The sequence below is a fragment of the Ziziphus jujuba genome, chromosome 12 (genome assembly GCF_031755915.1).
Source record: "Ziziphus jujuba cultivar Dongzao chromosome 12, ASM3175591v1".
Taxonomy (NCBI): Eukaryota; Viridiplantae; Streptophyta; class Magnoliopsida; order Rosales; family Rhamnaceae; genus Ziziphus; species Ziziphus jujuba.
Window position 1 is genome coordinate 19,308,817 of NC_083390.1, and position 23,645 is coordinate 19,332,461.

Sequence of the window (23,645 nt, forward strand, 5' to 3'; positions counted from 1 at the left end):
AAATGTATGATTAAGTACTATATTTTCCATTGTTTAACCTTCTTTTGAAGCACTATAATTATGATTAGTCCAATCAGTATATGTGAATAGTTGCTTAAGTCCTGCTTTCATTTTAACGAAGCTATCAAGCAAAAGATAGTTTGTGGCAAATCGTATAAGTCCAGGACGAATAATGTCACATTTGCAAGTTTCATGCATCTTTGCTAGCAACCAATTATGATTGTAGATGTAAGTTATGATTATTCTAGCTTGCTCTATCATATTAGCCACATTCTCATTCTTTCCAATATCTTAAATATGAGATCAATGTAATGTGCTGCACATAAAGTCCAGTACAAATTGTAATCTTGCATCAAATTCTTCCCACCTTTAACAAATGCAGAGCCATTATCTGTTACGATTTGTACCACATTTTTCTTCCCAACTTCCATAATTATTTTCTTCAATTGTTGATATATGTATTATGATCCTTTATCTAATTTGAAGCATCAATAGATTTTAGAAAAACTGTGCTTTCTTTTGAGTAAACCATGAAATTAATAATAGACATCCTGGTGGGACCTATCCATCTATCACACATGATTGTACAATCATAAGTTTCCTACTTGGATTTCATTTTGTTTACATAGTCTTTTATCTCTTCATACTCCATATCCAAATATTTTGTGCTTATCTCATAAAGGCTTGAAGGTTCTATACCTAGCCCTGCTTGTTGGCATTCTACTATCAAATTCTTAAAATAATGGGACGATGCTTTATTTGCTAGTAAATTTTCATAAATAAAAAATTTACTCATTACTCTTCTCATACCTTCTTTTATTTCTCCAGAAAATTTTTTTTTATATACTTTTTTACTTTGCTTGAGAAAACTTATATAAGCTTGATGCAATAAATCTTTATTATGGTTCTTTAAACCTCTGTGTTCGTTGTATTGCAGATTTAGCATAATTGCTAAATTTGCCTCCTTAAGCCTGATATGGAACTTTATGGAGATGACTTATTTCCTACTCTGATTGATTAGAAGCATGAATTGCCCCTCGATAATCGTTTTTCTCATATGAATCCATCCCAGGTGGATATGCTATGTCATCATCATCTTCTTCATCCATATCATATGCTTCAGCATGCAGTTGTCCTAATAAATCTGCACGAATCTCTTCCATTCTATTTGCTTTTTTGATCTTGCATTGTTGTTTTCCTTTTAACAAATTTGTTATGAATTTTTTAACTTCAGGAGGCACTTGATCACAAGGATGTATGTTGTGTGAGGGATCAATACAACTAAAGTTGTACTTTGATCTTGTTACTCCACCACTCTTCATCACACAATTACAATATTTGCATATTGTTCCATTTTTATAACTTTCAATTAAAAAACCATGTTCCTGTGCAGGATCGCGTTGGCTTCCTCCATTAGCCATTATCTTATAATAATAATAATCATAACAACAACCATAAGAGTAACAGCAGCAACAATAATAACAATAACAATAACAATAACACTTTTAATATTTGTATATAAAAATATATATTTATATATATATATATATGAATCTTTATTTAGGAATTGGGTACATATATTTGTATAGAGTTTGGTCATCATTGAATTTGAGATTTTATATATAATTTGAACGAAATTGGGAAAAAAAATTTAAATTTTTGTATTTACACATATAGGGGCAAATCTAAAATTGGAAATGGGGCGAAAAATATAAATGCCACAAATTTTATTCATTAAATTTATAAATTTGAGTAAGATATCTCTTGGTCACATAAATGAATTACAAAAAAGAATTAAAATATTCTCTTCTAATTATGAAAAATAATTTAGTATAATAAAAAAAAATCAAGATCTTTGAAATCAAATAATTCTTTTTTAATATATGTACCTGGTATGAAAATGATTCATTAGAGCTCTTCAATGCCTTGATTCTAGATGTTTACAATTGGACAGGGGACAATACATTTAAAAACATGAGTAAGATACCTATTGATCACATAAATGAATTACACAGAGAATTAAAATATTTAAGATATCTATTGATCACATAAATGAATTACAAAGAGAACTAAAATATTTTCTTCTAATTATGAAAAATAATTTGGTATAATAAAAAAAAAATCAAAATGTTTGAAATTAAATAACTCTCTTTTAATATATGTACCTGTTACGGAAAGGATTCCTTATGGCTCTCCCAAATCTTGAGTCTAGATGTTCTCTCCTATGTTATCAAATATGAATAAATAAATGTCTTTCAAAAAAAATAAATAAATAAAAAAGAAAAATACTATAATATAAAACACTATATAAAGAAATAACCAATATATTTATGCAAATTCAATATACTTTAACATTGTATATTCTAGCCAACAAATATATATGCTCTTATCGTAGAAGAAAAATTATAATTATAAGAAAATTTAATTTTGTAACGAATTATTATGTGCAATAATAACATAAAAAGAATATATTTATTTTGGAGGTTAATATTATAAAGGTTATCTTTTAGAAACATACGTAAGAAAAATATAAATTTCATATAAAATATATTGAGTAAATTTAACAAAAATATATTAAGTAGAAACATGTATAAGATTTATAATCAAATAGCTTTTTTAAAAAATATATTACATAGAAACATGTATAAGATTTATTTTCTAATCAAGTTTTTATTTTTTGCTAATAAGTTTTAACATATTATATTATAAAGTTTTGTTTACGTAGAAGACAATACGAAGAAAATGAAAGAGTGGGATTTTTAAGTTATGCTTTTTTAATCCAACAAGGAAAAAAAAAACATATTTTCAATCACACATCATATGTTAAGTTTAAGATATATATTAAATTTGAATTTGTAAATCTAATCATTTAGGATTACTAGATATAAATATATATATATATATGTTACATTTTTACCACGTATATATATATATATAGATAGATAGATAGATAGATAGATATGTTAATATATAATTAATTGGAGCTTACAATTAAAAATTTGATTAATAATAATACAAGTGCATTAAAAATTTAAATTTAAAAGTTTAAAAGTAAATATGAGCCTTTTTTTTTAAAGATAATTAAATTAATCTTTAAAAAAATATTTAAATAAATTGTATGAAAAAACTTAAAATTTGGTAAAATTTAAAAATATATATTAAAAACATTAAAACCAAAGACGTTAAACTTGCTTTTTAAATAAAATCATAATTTAAAAATTTTGTTCGTAGAATATTTTATAATCAAAAGCACACTGATGATTCATAAAGAATATTTTCCAGAACAGTATTGGCAACACTAGCTCTCACATCCACTTCTGCACTCTCCTGTACGAAAGAATTTGAAATTTGGTAAAATTTAAAAATATATATAAGAAAAAATATTAAAACCAAAAACGTTAAACTTACTTTTTAAATAAAATTATAATTTAAAAATTTTATCCGCAAAATATTTTATAATCAAAAGCACACTCATGACAATATTTTCCAGAGCAGTGCTGGCAACACTAGCTCTCACACCCTCTTCCGCACTCTCCTGTCTCTGCATATTACACCGTCCTTTCCTTTTTGTCAAAAGCAATGCATACTTCATATGAAATATAGCCCACATTTCTTCATTTTAATTACACAAGTGCCCTTTATGGACATGGTTCTCTCTTTTTAAATTCCTTTTGCTTTTTAAAGTTTTTTTTAATAATATTATATGCACGAAATTGCCTTGGACGGGATTAAAGCTGGTGAGAGCCACGGGTCACTTAACTACTAGAGAATTCAATACACATATCTATATTTTTTTTAAAAAAAATTCAAGAGAATTTAGTTTTAACATTTTTATGTTTATTAATATTAAAGCCATTAAAGGTATTTTTATTTTAATGACATTAGCGTCATTAAAAAATGTATTTAGAAAGGGCATTTGTGTAATTAAAATGAAAAAATATGGGCTATACTTTATATGAAATATGTATTGGTTTTGGCGAAATATAAAAGGCACGGGTAATATATGGAGAGAAGATAGTACACAAAGAAGTGTAATATACAGAGACAAGAGTGCACAAGCAAGTGTCAGAGCAAGTGTTACTAGTACTGCTCAATTTCAAAACTACATAATGCACAAACAAGTGCTGCTCAATTTCAAAACTACCTAGTATTGTTCAAAACTATATAGTATTGTTGTAGCAACGATGCAAGAGCTTTTTTCATGAAATATTTTATGGTCAAACACATATTTATATTTTTTTAATTTTAAAACTAAATGATGTATTAAAATTATTTATTTTTGGCATAAAAATATTTTTTAATTATAAAATTATATAATATTATAATAAAATGATCGGTGGCATAAGAACTCTTGAACGATTTTTTTCTTTAAAAATCTTAAAAAAACAAAAACTTAAAATAAACATTATTATTCACATATACATGTTTCATCATTTATTTACCATATTTGTAAAACAGATATTTCCAGCAATAAGATTTGGCAAGTTAAAAAATATAATTTATAATTTTTATATTTATATTTTATTAATATTCAATAAATAGAACTTAGTAATGTTATTTAATTTAATTCATTCTATTTTGTTTATATCATAAATTTTTAAAAGGCAATTAAAAGATAAAAAAAAATCAATGAAGTTAATTTGATAAAAAAATTTACTAAATATCAATAATATTTATGAATTTTTAAAAAATTCAAAAAAATTTGAAAAATCCCATGGATATTTTTGACATTTTGGTGAAAATTTCATGGAAATTTCTATAGAAATTATAGATTTTTTAACCAAATTGTTAAGGATTTGATGTGAATATTTGAATGAAAATTTTCATAAAAATTATAAAGAAATTTCAAGAATTTCGATGGATATTATGGAAATTTTATCTGTTTCTATTTGGAACTTAAGTTTCATTTCCATCCCACGGAAAAACGGATATATCGAAGAAATATCAAAAATATTTTTTATTTTTAAAACCTTGTCTACAAGTTCTTCAAGGAAAAAAAATATATATATAGAAGGAAATATATTATATATATCATACACTAAATTCTTTTTATTATCAAATTGATAAATAATTGATTCTGAAAGTGTATGCTGAGATTAAATCCATTTCTTTATTTTTTCTATTAATTTTCTGTTTTTATATTTTATTTAGACAAAAGAGAGCCTGTTTGTAGGAATTATTGGTCCAAAAACTATTTGGATCAATGGATCATTGCTAATATATCTGTCTAACCAGGTGGTTCGCGTAGTCTCTTCCTCCACAGCATCCTTGTTGGTTTGTGTGTGTGTGTGTGTGTGTGAAGCTAAAATATTTATCCCCAAGTTGTAATATAAAAAATTAAAATTAAAAAAGAAATTATCGGAAAGTACCATGTAACAACAAGTATCTGATTGAATCATAAATATCTTAGCTTTCTTTTTTATTTCTTTTCTCCGTAGAAGTAGTTTCTAATAATTTGGGTGTAAGCAAAGTTTTAAAATTTTGATATCACTAAAATTAATGAAAGTTCAAAATATAAAAATAATTAAAATAATATTAAAAATTATTAAATATTGATAAAAATACATAAAAAAAAATTAAAAATTGACAGAAAGTTATGAAAAAATAAAAAAGTTTATTGAAATTTTAAAATTAATTAATTTAATTAATTAGTTATCAAATTAAATAAAAAAAATATTGAAGGATATTATTTTTTTATTTTAATCAATCAATTGAAAGTAAATGTTAATGCTCATAATATATTATTATTAATAAAAATATAAAAAATTCATATTTAATAAAATTATTTAGTAATTAAGATATACAAAATAATTATTATAATTATATTATATTTTATAAATATCATTCAATATTATAAAGAATTTCTGAATAATTGAAAATTATTAGTCTTTTGTTTATTATTATTTTAAAATATAAAATATAATAAATAATTATTAAAAATGTATCTTTTATTCTCTTTATTCTTATTTTCATTATTCTTATTAATATATTATCGATATGAACTTTGACTAGCTGAGTTTGCAGAGAATATATTTATTGCATATATTTAAACTTTTATTTACATTCTTTTTTATTTAATTTATAATATTTATATAAATATTAAATTTATTATTGTACAAAATATATAATAATGGATACATAAATTTATAATTTGTGACATTAATTTTCTTTAAAAATATAATAAGTAAACTTGTCTAGTATAACTTTGAACATTGTTTGTTAAATGCGAATTCTTTATTTTTATTTACTTAATTATTGGAAAAGTTAAAAAAAATATATAATAATGTTAATTTGGCAAAAAATTTTACTAACTATTAATATTATTTATAAAAATTTTTGATAAAAAATTTTAAAAATAATTTTTAGATATTTATAATATTTTTATAAAAATTTGATGGAAATTTTAAAAGTTTTCATAAAATTTATAGATTTTTTTTAACCAAATTGTGAAAAATTTAATGTATATATTACAAAGAAATTTATCCATAAAATTATGGAGAAATATCAATATATATTATATAAATTATACATATTTTCTTTTATGTTCATTGATAAACTAGATTTTCTTTTCATAGGTTGGTAAAATAAATTTTTTACAAAAATTATAGATTTTTTAAACCAAATTATAAAAAATTTAATATATATATTATATAGAAAATATTTCATAGAAACTATGAAGAAATATCAGTATATATTATATAAATTATACCTATTTTCATTTATAACCTAAATTTCTTTTTTATACATTGGACAAATAAATTTTTTACATAATTTTCACAGAAAATTTTGATTTTTTAAACTATTGGTGCAAGGATCAAAGAGCCCCCTTCTCTCTATATATACATACATACATATATATATATATATATATATGCATAATATATACACAAAGCCAAACGAAATAATACCATTTGTGAACATAACATTTTTTTTTAATTTTTTTTTGGTTAGTGGAGAGTTATCCTAGGAAACATCTTTGGGTGGCTAAAAAAAATTTAACTTTGATGGAAGTGGTTATAATAAAATTGAAATTATCTGAAATAGTGTAAAAGATTCTTTTGGAAACGTGCCCTTGCAATAATGATTTTGGGCTACACATTTATAAAAGCTTACAAGGGTAAACTCTTAATGAATTGTAGATTTTCTTTTCCTCTTCATTCTTTCACAAGCACCTCGCCTGTGTCAAGAATCCCAATGGCTATCCATAGCTTGTCTGCTTCGCTCCCCACTTTGACTTCAGATTATAGATTGCAACCATTTTCAGCTCCCATCTCAGTTTCAACGTTAAAAGGTCGAAATTCTCAGTGTCGTGTCAAATGCATATCCTTTGTCAAAAAATCCGAAGAAAATGTTGCTCGGCGATATGCTAACTACCAGTCTACCATTTGGCACTTCGAGTACATCCAGTCACTGCAAAGTAATTATCTGGTAGTATTATGTGAAAAACAAAGTAGTTGCTAATTAGATGCTGTTTGATAGTGTGGTTGGTTTTTAAATTTTTTTATCTAAATATGTGTAATTTACTTAATTGTTTGGGATGCAATATGCAAAAGATAACATAGTACAGGATACTTGCATGCCAATATCTTTAAAATGTTTAACAAACTATAAGTACTACTAATACATACTTTATATTAACAAAGTACAAATAATTAGATTAAAAAAATTAAATAAAATAAACAAATAACAATATTAAGAAAAAGCACCTCAAATTTTTACCTTTAGTGCTGAATGTGATATGAAAATGATTTTGTGTAGGGAGAGAGATATGCAAGACAAGTCGACACGCTGAAAGACAAGGTAAGAGTAATGCTTGATCAGGAGACAGATAAACTAAGTCAACTTGAACTGATTGATATACTGCAAAGGCTTGGATTATCTTACCACTTTGAGGAGGAAATACAGAGCATATTGAAGGGTTTACATGGTAATAATATTTCTCAGACATGGAAGAGCAGAGATTTGTATGCCACGGCTCTTGAATTTAGACTTCTTAGACAACATGGGTATTTTGTACCTCAAGGTAACTCGATTCATGGAACTATTAGCTTTCGCCATAGCAATTAATTAGTTGATAAAAAGACTTTTTAGGTTGAATTTTTTTTTTTTTTTTAATTAAAGTAAGAGGTATGTGACCAGGTGTTTTCCTTGTTTACTATTTAGTTATGATTGATATGTGGGAAAAGGTCACTTTTCCATTTACAACTTTATCATTAACCAATAGTATACATACCAAACACTAACACCACTTGACAATATATCTAAATAAACCAGTTACATAAGATTGACAGTTTAGATCATAATGACCATACAACTTTAGTATTAAACACGGATTCCATATGAACTTATATTTTAAAATACCCGTCGACTCTGTTTTGATTTTTACCCCTACCAGTCGATACTCAATTGTATATCTGGTAGTCTAATATTACTTTAAAACGCAAATAGAAATGGAAGGTGCTAAAAAATGACGTTTCACAATAGTAAATGGTGAGAGTAATGCTTAAAAGCAGAAATGGAAGGTGCTAAAAAATGACATTTCACAATAGTAAATGGTGAGAGTAATGCTTAAAAAATATTTATTTAAAAGGTCGTATTTTTATACTCTCACTTCATGCGGCTATTTCCAATTGCAGAGACATTTAATGTTTTCAAGGACGAGACAGGGAATTTCAAAAAGGACACATCCGAGGATACCTTGGGAATGCTTTTATTATATGAAGCTTCATATTATTTAACAAAGAGTGAAAATATTTTAGAGGAAGCAAGGGATTTCACAATCAAAAATCTAAAAAAATACGTAGAAGAAAACAAAGACGAAAATGAAGTTAGTATATTAGTGAGGCATGCCTTGGAGCTTCCACTTCATTGGAGGGTTCCACGACTAGAGAGCAGGTGGTTCATTAATATATATGAAAGGAGCAAAGATATGAACCCTATTTTGCTTGAGCTTGCCAAATTAGATTTCAACGTGGTCCAATCGACTCACCAGCAAGATTTGAAACATGTGTCCAGGTAATTAAAAAACCAAGCATTAAATATATATATATATATATATATATATGTATATATATCTCAATTATTTTATTTTCTATTTGAAAGATTTATATGGATGCACATTATATCAAAGCTATTAATCTTGGAGACATTAACTGTAACACCCCGTCCCGAATCGCACCGGAATCCGCGCACGTTGACCGAGGTTGATCGTTGACCGTTGACCGAAGGGGTCAAAGTTGACTTTTTGACTCGGTGGGAATTTCGAGTTGACCAGGGTACCGTGGCGAAGTGCATGACGCCCTGAGTTCGTAGACTAGTAGCACGTCGAAAACGGAGCTACGGTTTGAAAGTTATGGGCAAAACAAGTTGAAGTGTAAACTGTCTAAAAGGTGCCGGGAGTTGACTTTTTCTTGTGATGTAATTGTGAGTTGACTCTTGTATGGTTGTAAAGTACTCGTCGATACGAGTTCATAGACTAGCGGCACGCTTAAATCGGACATCCGGTTAAAAAGTTATGGACGTTTGAAGTTTACCGGATACCGTATTATTTTAATGTTTTTGGGTCGTGAACAGTGAAATGCCACGTGTCAGCTTCTGAGTGGTCCACGTGGCATGAACAGTGTCACGCAGGGTTTTAATTTTGAAAAACTCTCGGGGAAGAGAGAGAAAGAGAGAGAAGAGAGAGAAAGAGAGAGAGGAGAGAGAAAGAGAGAAAGAGGACCCGCCGGCCGCCGGCCATTTTCACGTTTTTCCGGCCTAGTTACTGTACACGCGCCGGCCAGCCAGATTGCCCACCTCATTTCCGGCAAAACCTCCAAATTTCACGGCGAACGGCCGCCGGACGCGCCCGGATCGGACGTCCGAAGTTTGGCGGCGATTTTTCCCCTCCACCGCCGGCCACCGCGAATCGGCACTGTTCCGGCCATTTTCCGGCCACACGCGCCTGACAGCCTTGATCCTCTCCTCAAGTCCGGCCTACCCACCAAAAATCACGACCATCGGACCACCGACGCGCCGGGATCGGAGCGTTTTCCGGCGAGGGGTCGAAAATCTTCAAACGGTGATTTCTCCGCCGTCCGACCTCCGTTTTGCTCACCGTCGGTCCCGTTGGATTGCTCTCCTCACGATCTACAAATCTGCAAAATTTCACAGCAAACGGCCACCGTCGGAAATTACTGTTCCGGCGACGGTTGCCGGTGACGTGGCGGCCCGCCGGAAAGTACTGTTCCGAAAATTCCGTGGCGAGTACCCCGAAAATTCCGGCCAGCTCCAGTCCGCAGTGTTCGACCTCCTGAACCCAAATCCGACTTCCGTTTCCACCAATTCGCGACGGTTTGGGAGAATTGCGGAGCCGAAACCCGAAAAGCTTCCCGATAAAATTCCGACCCCGTCGGGTACGATCATCGGAAATTAAGACCGGATCTGTGATTAGCATCACTCGAGCTTCGATTCGGTATATAATTCGTAAATTTTAGTTATCGTTTGGTGTTCGCTCCCCGGGTACCCATTTGGGGATTACCCGAATAAAATATTAATATTTGTGGTTTTGGTACTGTGGATGTTTTAGGTGCACGTGCAAGTAGCGGAGTCGATCCTGCGGAGGATCTTGATTGAGATACGTGCACAAGGTGAGTGACCCACCTTCAAATTAATTTTGGGGAATTTAATTGATGAATATATTATGTGTGAATTAAATATTTGGAATTTAATTTCTATGTGCCAAATATTTATTGGATTTATTGTAGAATTATTTATGAATTTATTGGATTTAAGAAAATGCGAATTCTACAAATTTATGCCGTGTGGAATTATTTTATGGTTTTGAGGATTTTGAAATTGGTGTGGTTTTAATGGTAAATTGGGCACGATTTGAATTTCAAATATTTCAAGGAAAATATTTGGTTATGTTGGTGATTTCAATTTTTATAAAATATGCCCATGAAATATTATGAGATTTGATTATGAGATTTTGAGAATTATTTATGCTTGGAAAAAATGTGGATATTTGAATTGATGGATTTGGGAGTTGGTGGATTTGAAAATCATGGGATTTATGGTATTAATTATAAGGAAATTGTGGAGAATTTCCCGGTTCAAGCGGATGGATTATGCCCGCTATGTTTATGAAAAATGTGAAATTTGTTTTATAATTTAAATTGTGGATTTTATGATTTTTAGATGCACCGTGCACGTACTGGTGTTCTGATTATGTGATATGGTATATGTGATATGGATATTGTGCACACGGATATGATTAGCGCGCAGGTGGGTGTGAGTAGCGCGCGGTTGATATTATGAGGGTGTCCTGTGGATGCCATCGGAGAGGGCGGCCACCCCCCATTGGCCGGGACACCAGGTTAGCAGCGGCGCAGTGGGACGCCACGCGACCGTATGCTGGTTTCTTTCTATAACCTCCTGTCTGGCGGTACCTTGGGACGCTGAGTACTGTTGGCGCCACTGGTATATAGTGGGTGCATCAAATTATTTTCAGAACTGTGTTTTAAAAATAAAATGTTTGGAAACTGAATTAGAATTAAAAATATAATTGTTACCGCTTCTGGTATTTAATTGATGTCTTGGTTTTCGGGAAATATGAATAAAGGGTTTTGTGAAAATGTTTTAAAAGGGGAACCTTTCCAACTGAGAGAATTGTAAGGGTTTTGAGAGACATTATTATTTCCAAATAATTATTATTTATATACCTATTACCGTGGTATGATAGTGTAGAGTAGTAGGGTCGCTCACTGAGATGATTAGCATCTCACACTCTTAAATTCCGTTCCTCTAGGTACCAGGTTGTCGGTGTTCACTCGGAGCGGACTTGATCTTCCTCGCTGTATTTGTTCGCGCAGTACCTTGTTCTTCTTTTACTGCAGTTGTAATATTTCGTTCACTTTTGCTGTATTCTGTATTTTGTAGTACTTCATAAAGCTCTGTATACTGTATGGGACACTTATGTATTTGTATTGCACTGGATTACTGTATTTTTATTTTGGAGTGCTGAAATTTGTGGAACCAGTTCGTCGTACTGTGGGAGGAATAAGGGAACAATTATAGAAGTGTGTTTTCAGTGCAGGAAATTTTGTGGTAAGTCCATCCCTTAGGGGAGGTTCTGCCGGATCTTCCACAGAAGGGTCCGGTAGGGTTTCCCTGGGATCAGGGCTTGTCTAGGGTTCCGGTGGGGAACTTTGGACGGGTCCTGACAGTTGGTATCAGAGCATAGGTTCTTGTAATCCTAAGGGACTGTGCATTGCTGTACAGCCCATCCGTAAATTCCTTCCTTTTGTAATCGTGCTTAAGTGTCCCTGTTTCTAAACTCTTGTTTGTTTCTTCAGTTTTTAATCGACTACGATGAGTCGGCGGGACACACGTAGAACTCGGGAATGCTCGGCTGAGAGTTCCGGGAGTCGATCAAGCCTTAGAGATCTGGTCTCTCAGCTAACTAGAGCCTTAGGAGGTTCAAGCTCTAGTAACCGATCCGTGGATCAGGCTCGACGTTTAGGAGCCGTGGAGTTCGATGGAAGCCAAGGCCCAGCTGCAGCCTTGAAGTGGCTATCCAGCATGGAGAAAATCTTGGAAGAGGGGATGCAGTGCCCCGATGAGGATATGGTGAGGATTTCTGGGTTCATGTTAGAGGGAGACGCCCGGAAGTGGTGGCAAATGGAGAAGACCCGCAGAAGGCATACGTGGGACCAGTTCAAGATTGCCTTCTCTACTGAGTTCTGTCCTCCTGCCTACCGTGAGGCGAGAAGGAGAGAGTTCGAGGGACTGCGCCAGGGAAACATGACGGTGACAGAGTACGAGAGGAGGTTCCGGGAGCTGTCAGAGTTCTGCATGCACTTGATTCCCGACGATCACGCGAAGAAGGTGAGGTTCATAGACGGGTTGAACGAGAGCATCGGCTACACCCTTTCTGGGTCAGTACACCCCACCTATCAGTCCGCCAGGGATGCAGCGCTCGAGCTAGAGAGACAGGCGGAGATACACAGACCCTCGAGGCGCAGACCGTTCGAAGGTTCGTACAGCGGGGTACCTCGACAGGGGGCATCTAAGAAGAGTCATAGTTCAGGCTCAGACAGTGGTGGGTTCAGCCCTCGAGGCAGATTTCAGAGGAGAGGCGGCTATCGTATGCCCCAACCAGCGCGCCATTCCATCAGCGGCGGCACGAGCTCATATCAGCACTCTGGGTTTAGCCCCAAGCCATTCTGCAGACGTTGCAATAGAGCACACCATGGGATTTGCCAGTTTGAGGGTGTGTGCTTTCAGTGTGGACAGGCGGGACATATTAAGAGAAATTGCCCTTATGGAGAGGCGGGAGTGTTAGGGGCGAGCCCACCATCACATCAGGCCAGTGGATCGCGGGGTCAGAGTTCCCGAGGGAGTTATGCAGTAGGAGGTTCATCGGGATCAGTCCCACAGCCTGTTGGACCGAGCAGGGGTAGAGGACGGAGGCCCCAGCAGACAGGGCAGGGTCGAGTGTTTGCGATGACGCAGCAGGAGGCCCTAGCTACACCGGACGTCGTGGCAGGTACGTTGAATATATTTGGTAATGATGCATTAGTACTTATAGACCCGGGAGCAACACATTCATTCATCTCCAAGGAATTCGTCACTCGGGTCGGTATGACCCCTACTCCTTTAGAATGTCTAGTAGAGATAGCCACTCCTGCAGGAGAATCCTTGTGGCCTAGCCAGTTAATCAAGGAATGTTTCTTCTGCATCGAAGATCAAGTGATGGAGGCGGACTTGATCCTGTTGGATCTGTCCGGACTTGATGTAATTTTGGGCATGGATTGGTTGGCAAGGAACCATGCATCTGTAGACTGTTTCAGCAAGGAAGTTACATTCAGGAGGCCAGGGTTGCCAAAAGTAGTATTCCGTGGAGGAGTTGGAAGGCCCTTACCGAGGTTGATATCTACCCTTACCGCCAAGAAGCTACTGAATAAAGGTTGCCAGGGGTATTTGGCTCATGTGATAGATACCCGAGTAAGTGGGGTCAGGTTGGAAGACATGCCCGTTGTGAGGGATTTCCCGGACGTGTTTCCTGAGGAGTTACCAGGATTGCCTCCGGAAAGGGAAGTTGACTTTCCCATTGAATTGATTCCAGGCACCGTGCCTATTTCTCTACCACCGTATCGGATGGCTCCAGCGGAGTTAAGGGAGCTAAAGGTCCAGTTGCAAGATTTGGTAGATAAGGGGTTTATTAGACCAAGTATATCGCCGTGGGGAGCCCCAGTTTTGTTTGTAAAGAAAAAGGATGGTAGTCTAAGGCTGTGTATAGACTACCGACAACTTAATAAGGTCACCATTCCTAATCGCTATCCGTTGCCAAGGATAGATGATCTATTCGACCAACTCCAAGGTGCCAAGGTGTTCTCCAAGATCGACTTGAGGTCGGGATACCATCAGTTAAGGATCCGAGAGTCGGACATTCCTAAGACTGCCTTTAGGACGAGGTACGGACATTATGAATTCCTAGTGATGTCGTTCGGACTCACCAATGCCCCAGCAGCTTTCATGGACTTGATGAATAGGGTGTTTCGTCCGTACTTGGATCATTTTGTCATTGTATTTATCGATGACATTCTGATCTATTCAAGGAGCCAAGAAGAGCACGTGAGGCATTTGAAGAGAGTGCTCCAAACTCTAAGGCAGCATCAGCTATATGCTAAATTCGACAAGTGTGAATTCTGGTTGAATCAAGTGGGTTTTCTCGGACATATCGTGTCGGCAGAAGGTATCTATGTGGACCCTGACAAGGTAAAGGCAGTGTTGAGTTGGGAGCGCCCTACCACTGTGAGGGAGGTACGAAGTTTTCTTGGATTAGCGGGTTACTACCGTCGTTTTATTGAAGGGTTTTCAAGGATTGCCGGGCCGCTTCATAGATTGACCCGAAAGAATGTTGAATTTAGTTGGACGGACAGGTGTGAACAGAGTTTTCAGGAGTTGAAGCAAAAGTTGACATCCGCACCTGTTTTAACTTTACCTGATGGGAATGAAGGTTTTGAAGTTTATTGTGATGCATCCCATCAAGGGTTGGGTTGCGTGCTAATGCAGAATCAAAGGGTGGTAGCGTATGCATCTCGGCAATTGAAGCAGCACGAACAGAATTACCCTACGCACGACTTAGAATTGGCGGCGGTAGTCTTTGCTCTAAAGAAGTGGAGGCACTACTTGTATGGGGCCACGTGCCAAATCTATACCGACCACAAGAGCCTCAAGTATATTTTCACTCAGAAGGAGTTAAATATGAGGCAAAGGCGATGGATGGAGTTGTTAAAGGATTATGACTGTGTGATTGACTATCACCCGGGTAAGGCGAATGTAGTGGCAGATGCTTTGAGTAGGAAGGCTACTGGATCCCTTGCTCACATCCAAGTCATCCAACTACCTCTCATGGTGGAGTTGAAGAAGATGGGGGTGTTAATGCATATGCATCCTTCAGGAGTTCTCATGGCTAGCTTCCAGGTACGACCGGTGTTGGTGGATCGTATAGTAGAGACCCAAATGGAAGATCCTAAGTTGAGGACAATTAAGGGCAAGGTACAAGAAGGTCTTGATCCGGAATTTTCCATAAGGAGGGATGGAGCCCTCGTGTATAAAGGACGACTTTGCGTTCCGGATATCCCAGGACTCAAGAAGGAGATTTTGGAGGAGGCGCATAGCTCGATGTATGCGATGCATCCTGGGAGTACCAAGATGTATCGGACGCTTGTTAAGTATTATTGGTGGATTGGTATGAAGAGAGAAGTGGCAGACTTTGTATCAAAATGTTTGATTTGTCAACAAGTGAAAGCAGAAAGACAGAAGCCTTCGGGACTACTCCAACCTTTACCGATTCCCGTGTGGAAGTGGGAAGAACTCAACATGGACTTCGTATTCAAGCTTCCTTCCACACCTAGAAGGTACGACGGCATTTGGGTAATCATTGATCGTCTCACCAAGTCGGCACACTTCCTACCGGTACGAGAACGTTTTTCGCCCGAGAAGTTAGCCCAGTTGTTCGTGCAACGCATTGTAAGTCTTCATGGAGTACCGTTAGCCATCGTCTCCGATCGAGATCCGCGCTTTACTTCACGACTATGGCGGAAGTTGGCTGATGCACTAGGAGCAAGACTTAACTACAGCACCGCTTTTCACCCACAATCTGATGGACAAGCAGAGCGCACAATCCAGACATTAGAAGACATGCTAAGGTCTTGCATTATGCAATTTAGCGGTAGCTGGGATGAACAACTGCCACTGATAGAGTTTGTCTACAACAACAGTTATCAAGCGAGTACTGGAATGTCCCCGTATGAAGCTTTATATGGGAGGCAGTGTCGGACACCTTTGTGTTGGAGTGAGGTAGGAGAAGAGAGGCTCCTTGCAACAACTAATGCGGTCGGATCTGAGTATTTAAGGATGACCTTGGACAAGGTGAAGATCATTAGGGATCGATTGAAGGTTGCCCAAGATAGACAGAAGAGTTACGCCGATGTGCGTAGAAAGGATTTGGAATTCGAGGTAGGAGATTGGGTATTCCTAAAACTATCTCCATGGAAAGGAGTAGTACGTTTTGGACGACGAGGTAAGTTGGGTCCTCGTTATATTGGGCCTTACGAGGTTACGGAGAGGATTGGCCCGGTGGCGTATAGGTTGGCGTTACCGGAAGAGCTAGCTCGAGTACACAACGTGTTTCATGTGTCGATGCTACGGAAGTATATTGCAGACCCTTCGCACGTACTCGAGAGTCCGGATATAGAGATAAGGGAAGATCTTTCGTATGTGGAGCAGCCAGTACAGATTTTGGATCGCGAGGAACGCACGCTACGCAACAAGACTATTCCTCTAGTTAAGGTCTTATGGCGGAACCACTTGGTCGAGGAAGCAACGTGGGAACCCGAAGCACAGATGCGTGAGCAGTACCCGTATCTGTTCCAGTGACGTGCGGAAATTTCGAGGACGAAATTTTTGTAAGGGGGGAAGGCTGTAACACCCCGTCCCGAATCGCACCGGAATCCGCGCACGTTGACCGAGGTTGATCGTTGACCGTTGACCGAAGGGGTCAAAGTTGACTTTTTGACTCGGTGGGAATTTCGAGTTGACCAGGGTACCGTGGCGAAGTGCATGACGCCCTGAGTTCGTAGACTAGTAGCACGTCGAAAACGGAGCTACGGTTTGAAAGTTATGGGCAAAACAAGTTGAAGTGTAAACTGTCTAAAAGGTGCCGGGAGTTGACTTTTTCTTGTGATGTAATTGTGAGTTGACTCTTGTATGGTTGTAAAGTACTCGTCGATACGAGTTCATAGACTAGCGGCACGCTTAAATCGGACATCCGGTTAAAAAGTTATGGACGTTTGAAGTTTACCGGATACCGTATTATTTTAATGTTTTTGGGTCGTGAACAGTGAAATGCCACGTGTCAGCTTCTGAGTGGTCCACGTGGCATGAACAGTGTCACGCAGGGTTTTAATTTTGAAAAACTCTCGGGGAAGAGAGAGAAAGAGAGAGAAGAGAGAGAAAGAGAGAGAGGAGAGAGAAAGAGAGAAAGAGGACCCGCCGGCCGCCGGCCATTTTCACGTTTTTCCGGCCTAGTTACTGTACACGCGCCGGCCAGCCAGATTGCCCACCTCATTTCCGGCAAAACCTCCAAATTTCACGGCGAACGGCCGCCGGACGCGCCCGGATCGGACGTCCGAAGTTTGGCGGCGATTTTTCCCCTCCACCGCCGGCCACCGCGAATCGGCACTGTTCCGGCCATTTTCCGGCCACACGCGCCTGACAGCCTTGATCCTCTCCTCAAGTCCGGCCTACCCACCAAAAATCACGACCATCGGACCACCGACGCGCCGGGATCGGAGCGTTTTCCGGCGAGGGGTCGAAAATCTTCAAACGGTGATTTCTCCGCCGTCCGACCTCCGTTTTGCTCACCGTCGGTCCCGTTGGATTGCTCTCCTCACGATCTACAAATCTGCAAAATTTCACAGCAAACGGCCACCGTCGGAAATTACTGTTCCGGCGACGGTTGCCGGTGACGTGGCGGCCCGCCGGAAAGTACTGTTCCGAAAATTCCGTGGCGAGTACCCCGAAAATTCCGGCCAGCTCCAGTCCGCAGTGTTCGACCTCCTGAACCCAAATCCGACTTCCGTTTCCACCAATTCGCGACGGTTTGGGAGAATTGCGGAGCCGAAACCCGAAAAGCTTCCCGATAAAATTCCGACCCCGTCGGGTACGATCATCGGAAATTAAGACCGGATCTGTGATTAGCATCACTCGAGCTTCGATTCGGTATATAATTCGTAAATTTTAGTTATCGTTTGGTGTTCGCTCCCCGGGTACCCATTTGGGGATTACCCGAATAAAATATTAATATTTGTGGTTTTGGTACTGTGGATGTTTTAGGTGCACGTGCAAGTAGCGGAGTCGATCCTGCGGAGGATCTTGATTGAGATACGTGCACAAGGTGAGTGACCCACCTTCAAATTAATTTTGGGGAATTTAATTGATGAATATATTATGTGTGAATTAAATATTTGGAATTTAATTTCTATGTGCCAAATATTTATTGGATTTATTGTAGAATTATTTATGAATTTATTGGATTTAAGAAAATGCGAATTCTACAAATTTATGCCGTGTGGAATTATTTTATGGTTTTGAGGATTTTGAAATTGGTGTGGTTTTAATGGTAAATTGGGCACGATTTGAATTTCAAATATTTCAAGGAAAATATTTGGTTATGTTGGTGATTTCAATTTTTATAAAATATGCCCATGAAATATTATGAGATTTGATTATGAGATTTTGAGAATTATTTATGCTTGGAAAAAATGTGGATATTTGAATTGATGGATTTGGGAGTTGGTGGATTTGAAAATCATGGGATTTATGGTATTAATTATAAGGAAATTGTGGAGAATTTCCCGGTTCAAGCGGATGGATTATGCCCGCTATGTTTATGAAAAATGTGAAATTTGTTTTATAATTTAAATTGTGGATTTTATGATTTTTAGATGCACCGTGCACGTACTGGTGTTCTGATTATGTGATATGGTATATGTGATATGGATATTGTGCACACGGATATGATTAGCGCGCAGGTGGGTGTGAGTAGCGCGCGGTTGATATTATGAGGGTGTCCTGTGGATGCCATCGGAGAGGGCGGCCACCCCCCATTGGCCGGGACACCAGGTTAGCAGCGGCGCAGTGGGACGCCACGCGACCGTATGCCGGTTTCTTTCTATAACCTCCTGTCTGGCGGTACCTTGGGACGCTGAGTACTGTTGGCGCCACTGGTATATAGTGGGTGCATCAAATTATTTTCAGAACTGTGTTTTAAAAATAAAATGTTTGGAAACTGAATTAGAATTAAAAATATAATTGTTACCGCTTCTGGTATTTAATTGATGTCTTGGTTTTCGGGAAATATGAATAAAGGGTTTTGTGAAAATGTTTTAAAAGGGGAACCTTTCCAACTGAGAGAATTGTAAGGGTTTTGAGAGACATTATTATTTCCAAATAATTATTATTTATATACCTATTACCGTGGTATGATAGTGTAGAGTAGTAGGGTCGCTCACTGAGATGATTAGCATCTCACACTCTTAAATTCCGTTCCTCTAGGTACCAGGTTGTCGGTGTTCACTCGGAGCGGACTTGATCTTCCTCGCTGTATTTGTTCGCGCAGTACCTTGTTCTTCTTTTACTGCAGTTGTAATATTTCGTTCACTTTTGCTGTATTCTGTATTTTGTAGTACTTCATAAAGCTCTGTATACTGTATGGGACACTTATGTATTTGTATTGCACTGGATTACTGTATTTTTATTTTGGAGTGCTGAAATTTGTGGAACCAGTTCGTCGTACTGTGGGAGGAATAAGGGAACAATTATAGAAGTGTGTTTTCAGTGCAGGAAATTTTGTGGTAAGTCCATCCCTTAGGGGAGGTTCTGCCGGATCTTCCACAGAAAGGTCCGGTAGGGTTTCCCTGGGATCAGGGCTTGTCTAGGGTTCCGGTGGGGAACTTTGGACGGGTCCTGACATTAACACTATGTTTGAAGATTAGAATCCATTAAGAAATTAAAAGATAATATACATGAGAGAAATGTTAGAATTTTTTATGTTTGTAGGCGACCAATAATTATATAACTTACTTAATTGATATTTATGTTTCAATAATGGAATTGAACATTCTATTTAGTTGATATTTATTGTGAATTTTTTTGAACTCATTCTCTTATAATGCTTTAGTTTGTCCATCAAACCAAAAGACCAATTTTTCTCTTTAGTTAAGCCTTATTTATGAACCTAAGTGAATAAGCATTATATTTTTTTTATTAAAATTATTATTTTTATAAATATATGATTTTATTATAATATTTATGAATTTGTGACATGTGGGTGCATATGTGTCAAGAATAAGTGAAAATGGTGACATGTATATAGACATGTGTTGATTGTGTATGCAAACTCGGAAACTATATAAAGGTCCAATTGTTTTGAGGCTAGCGTTGTACATGCTTACAAGTTTGCCATTGAGAGAGCTGGTTCAAGAGAGCATAATTCAATGCATAGAATTCAATTGAATTCAAGTTGCAATGCCTTCTTTATCTACTACTTTAGATAAGTAATTGTATTCAGTTTCAAGTTTCCAAAAATATGATATGCTTATGAACTCATATGTTGATCACGGAATATATTTTGATGAATAAATATCAAGCAAAAGTTTTATTGATTTCGTTTAATTAATAGCATGCTAGTTTTTTTATCAAGAAATTCAAAGATTTACATATATATTTTCATAGACTTGATTTTTTGACTTCACTTGAAATTATACAAAGATAGGCAATTCTGAATTTCTATACGGACTTCCTTTTTGATATATGTATGTATGTATGTATGTGCATGCTGAAGGTGGTGGAGTAGAAGTCGACTTGGAGAAAAGTTGAGTTTTGCGAGGGACAGGTTGATGGAGAGTTTCCTATGGACAGCGGGAATGGCATATGAGCCTCAATTTGGATATTTTAGAAGAATGACCACCAAGTCTTTTTCACTAGTCACAGTAATTGATGATGTATATGATATTTATGGTACCTTAGAAGAACTGGAGCTCTTTACAGATGCTGTTGAGAGGTAATTAATTAAGGATATTTAACTAGCAATTGATTACTTTGTTTTACTTTATAACTAGAACTAAGCCTTTTTTTTTTTTTTTTTTTTTTGGGTTAATGTGTTGTTATACATATAGTTGGGATATGGATGCAATGGACCAGCTGCCATATTATATGAAGATATGTTTTCTTGCCCTTCACAATTCAGTAAATGAAATGGCCTTTGATGTGCTCAAAGACCAAGGACTTCACATCATTAAATACCTCAAAAAAGCGGTAATAATTTCGCTATAATTTCTAATGTCATGGTTAATGAACCTTAATCATTTTTTTAACCTTTATATGTATCACTGTTTTTTTTTATTTTTTGTTTTTTTTATAAATTATAAATTGTTTCTGTATTGCTACTTAAATTTTCAGTGGGCAGATCTCTGTAAGTGTTACTTACAAGAGGCAAAGTGGTATCATAGTGGGTATACTCCAAGATTTGAAGAGTACATGGAGAATGCATGGATTTCAATAGGGGGTCCTATTGTGCTGGTCAATGCCTATTTGTTTGTTTCAAATCCCATTACACAAGAGGCTTTGCAGTTCTTGGAAGACCACCCCAACATACTTCGTTGGCCGTCAATGATTGTACGACTTGCTGATGATTTGGGAACATCATCGGTAAACAAAGCTATATCATCAACTGATTTAGCTACCTTCATAACAACTAAATTAACAAATTATAATTAGGATCCGAATTATATATGAAACGTAGTAATTATTTTCTAAATGTTTTATTTTACTAGATTAAATATATATATATATGCCTATAGCATGCTAATATTATTTCTTTTCAATATATATATTTTTTTGGCAATATTTAGGATGAATTAGAAAGAGGTGATGTTCCAAAATCAATCCAGTGTTATGTGTACGAAACCGGCACCTCCGAAGATGATGCTGGGAAATACATCAAATTTTCTATGGATGAAACATGGAAGAAGATGAACGAAGATTATGGAAATGCAAACTGTCCCTTATCCGGGACTTTTTTCAGAATGGCAATGAATCTTGCTAGAACGGCCCAATGCATGTACCAACATGGAGATGGACATGGTGTGCCAGATGGAGAAACAAAAGACCGTGTTTTGTCATTGCTTATTAATCCCATTCCCATCTAGCTAAACATATAATAGCACAAATGAAGTGCTTTATTCTTCTCTTTCCGCAAATTAAATATCCAAAACCAAAGCCCGGATTATTATTATTATTATTATTATTATTAATCCATCAATTTTTATCTACTAATAGCACAGGCTTTTTTTTTTTTTTTTTTTGGTGGCAATAGTATTCATAGCACAAGCTTTGAAAAAAAAAAAAAAAAAAACCGTACGTATACTATTGTTTCGATTTTTTTTATTACAAGTTTCACGGTTGTTATTTTTCTATTTATCATTTCTTTCTTATTCTTTTTATAATGGCAATATCATATCATGTGTAAGCATTTTATGCGAGTGTGTATAACTTTGTTGTGCTTTCCATGTTATGATTAAGAACCACATTATAATTTTTCTAGCCTTTTTGTCCAGTTTTTTATGATTTCAAGTTTTTCAATTTGTAAAAACTAAAAAATAATTTTTTTATAATGTCTAATGATAAAAATTTATAAGGTTTATATTTAATATCTTTTTTCAATTTGAATTTCATCTATGTTGCAGATAACCTTAAAATTTCAAAGGCAATGAGATTAAATCTATTAAATATGAAGGTTTTTAAGATATTGAAACTAATTTGGAAAAGATTAAATTTGCTATTAAATTTTTACATAATTAAATGAGTCAATGTTTTGTATTATATACTTATTTTTATGTATTATATACATATGTTTATTATATACTTAGGGACATTTCATTTTAAAACTTATGGACAATATTATATATTAGTGGTTGTTGCTTTATTATTATATATTTAATAACATATTTATGATTGTATGTTATTTTGTATTATATTATCATGTATTTGAATGATTAAGATAATATATATATATATATATATATATTATTTTATTTTTTACTATTTTATCATGTTATGATATGGTATATTATTATGTATCATTGCATATAGGAATATTAAATGACAAAGAAAGAAGCTTATGTTGTGTTTAAAAATAAATAATCAAGAATATATAATACATGACTGAATGTTATCTGCAAATGAATAGATTTAAAGATAATTTATATTAAGTATTTCATACAATTGAAGAAGTTGAAATTATATATATTAAGTATGTTGAATGATTGAAGTCAAATCAATGAATGAACCTATATAAACTATCACCACACATACACATGCTTACTTAGACAAAGAGTGAATTAATGGTTTCATATTAGGTAATTTAATTGGAGTATTATTAATAGGTGCATGTAGTTGTTGGTTGTATAAGTAAATTATTTAAATGAAATTCAACATATATTATATATGCAAGATTAGTTAAATTTTTTATTATTTGTAGCTTATCATGTTATAATTTAATTTTAATTTTTAAACAATATATTAACATAATTTGT

General features: G+C 35.2%; 1 protein-coding gene across 1 annotated transcript; it reads left to right on the forward strand.

The window, feature by feature from the left end:
* Window positions 1–7,174: 7,174 nt before the first annotated feature.
* LOC107429269 (terpene synthase 10) lies at window positions 7,175–22,386 on the forward strand. The gene is made up of 7 exons (XM_016039922.4): window positions 7,175–7,428; window positions 7,759–8,023; window positions 8,637–9,015; window positions 20,894–21,112; window positions 21,228–21,366; window positions 21,511–21,759; window positions 21,963–22,386. Exons 1-7 carry the CDS (start codon window positions 7,195–7,197, stop codon window positions 22,257–22,259), a joined length of 1,782 nt encoding a protein of 593 aa, XP_015895408.4. The 5' UTR covers window positions 7,175–7,194; the 3' UTR covers window positions 22,260–22,386.
* Window positions 22,387–23,645: the final 1,259 nt, after the last annotated feature.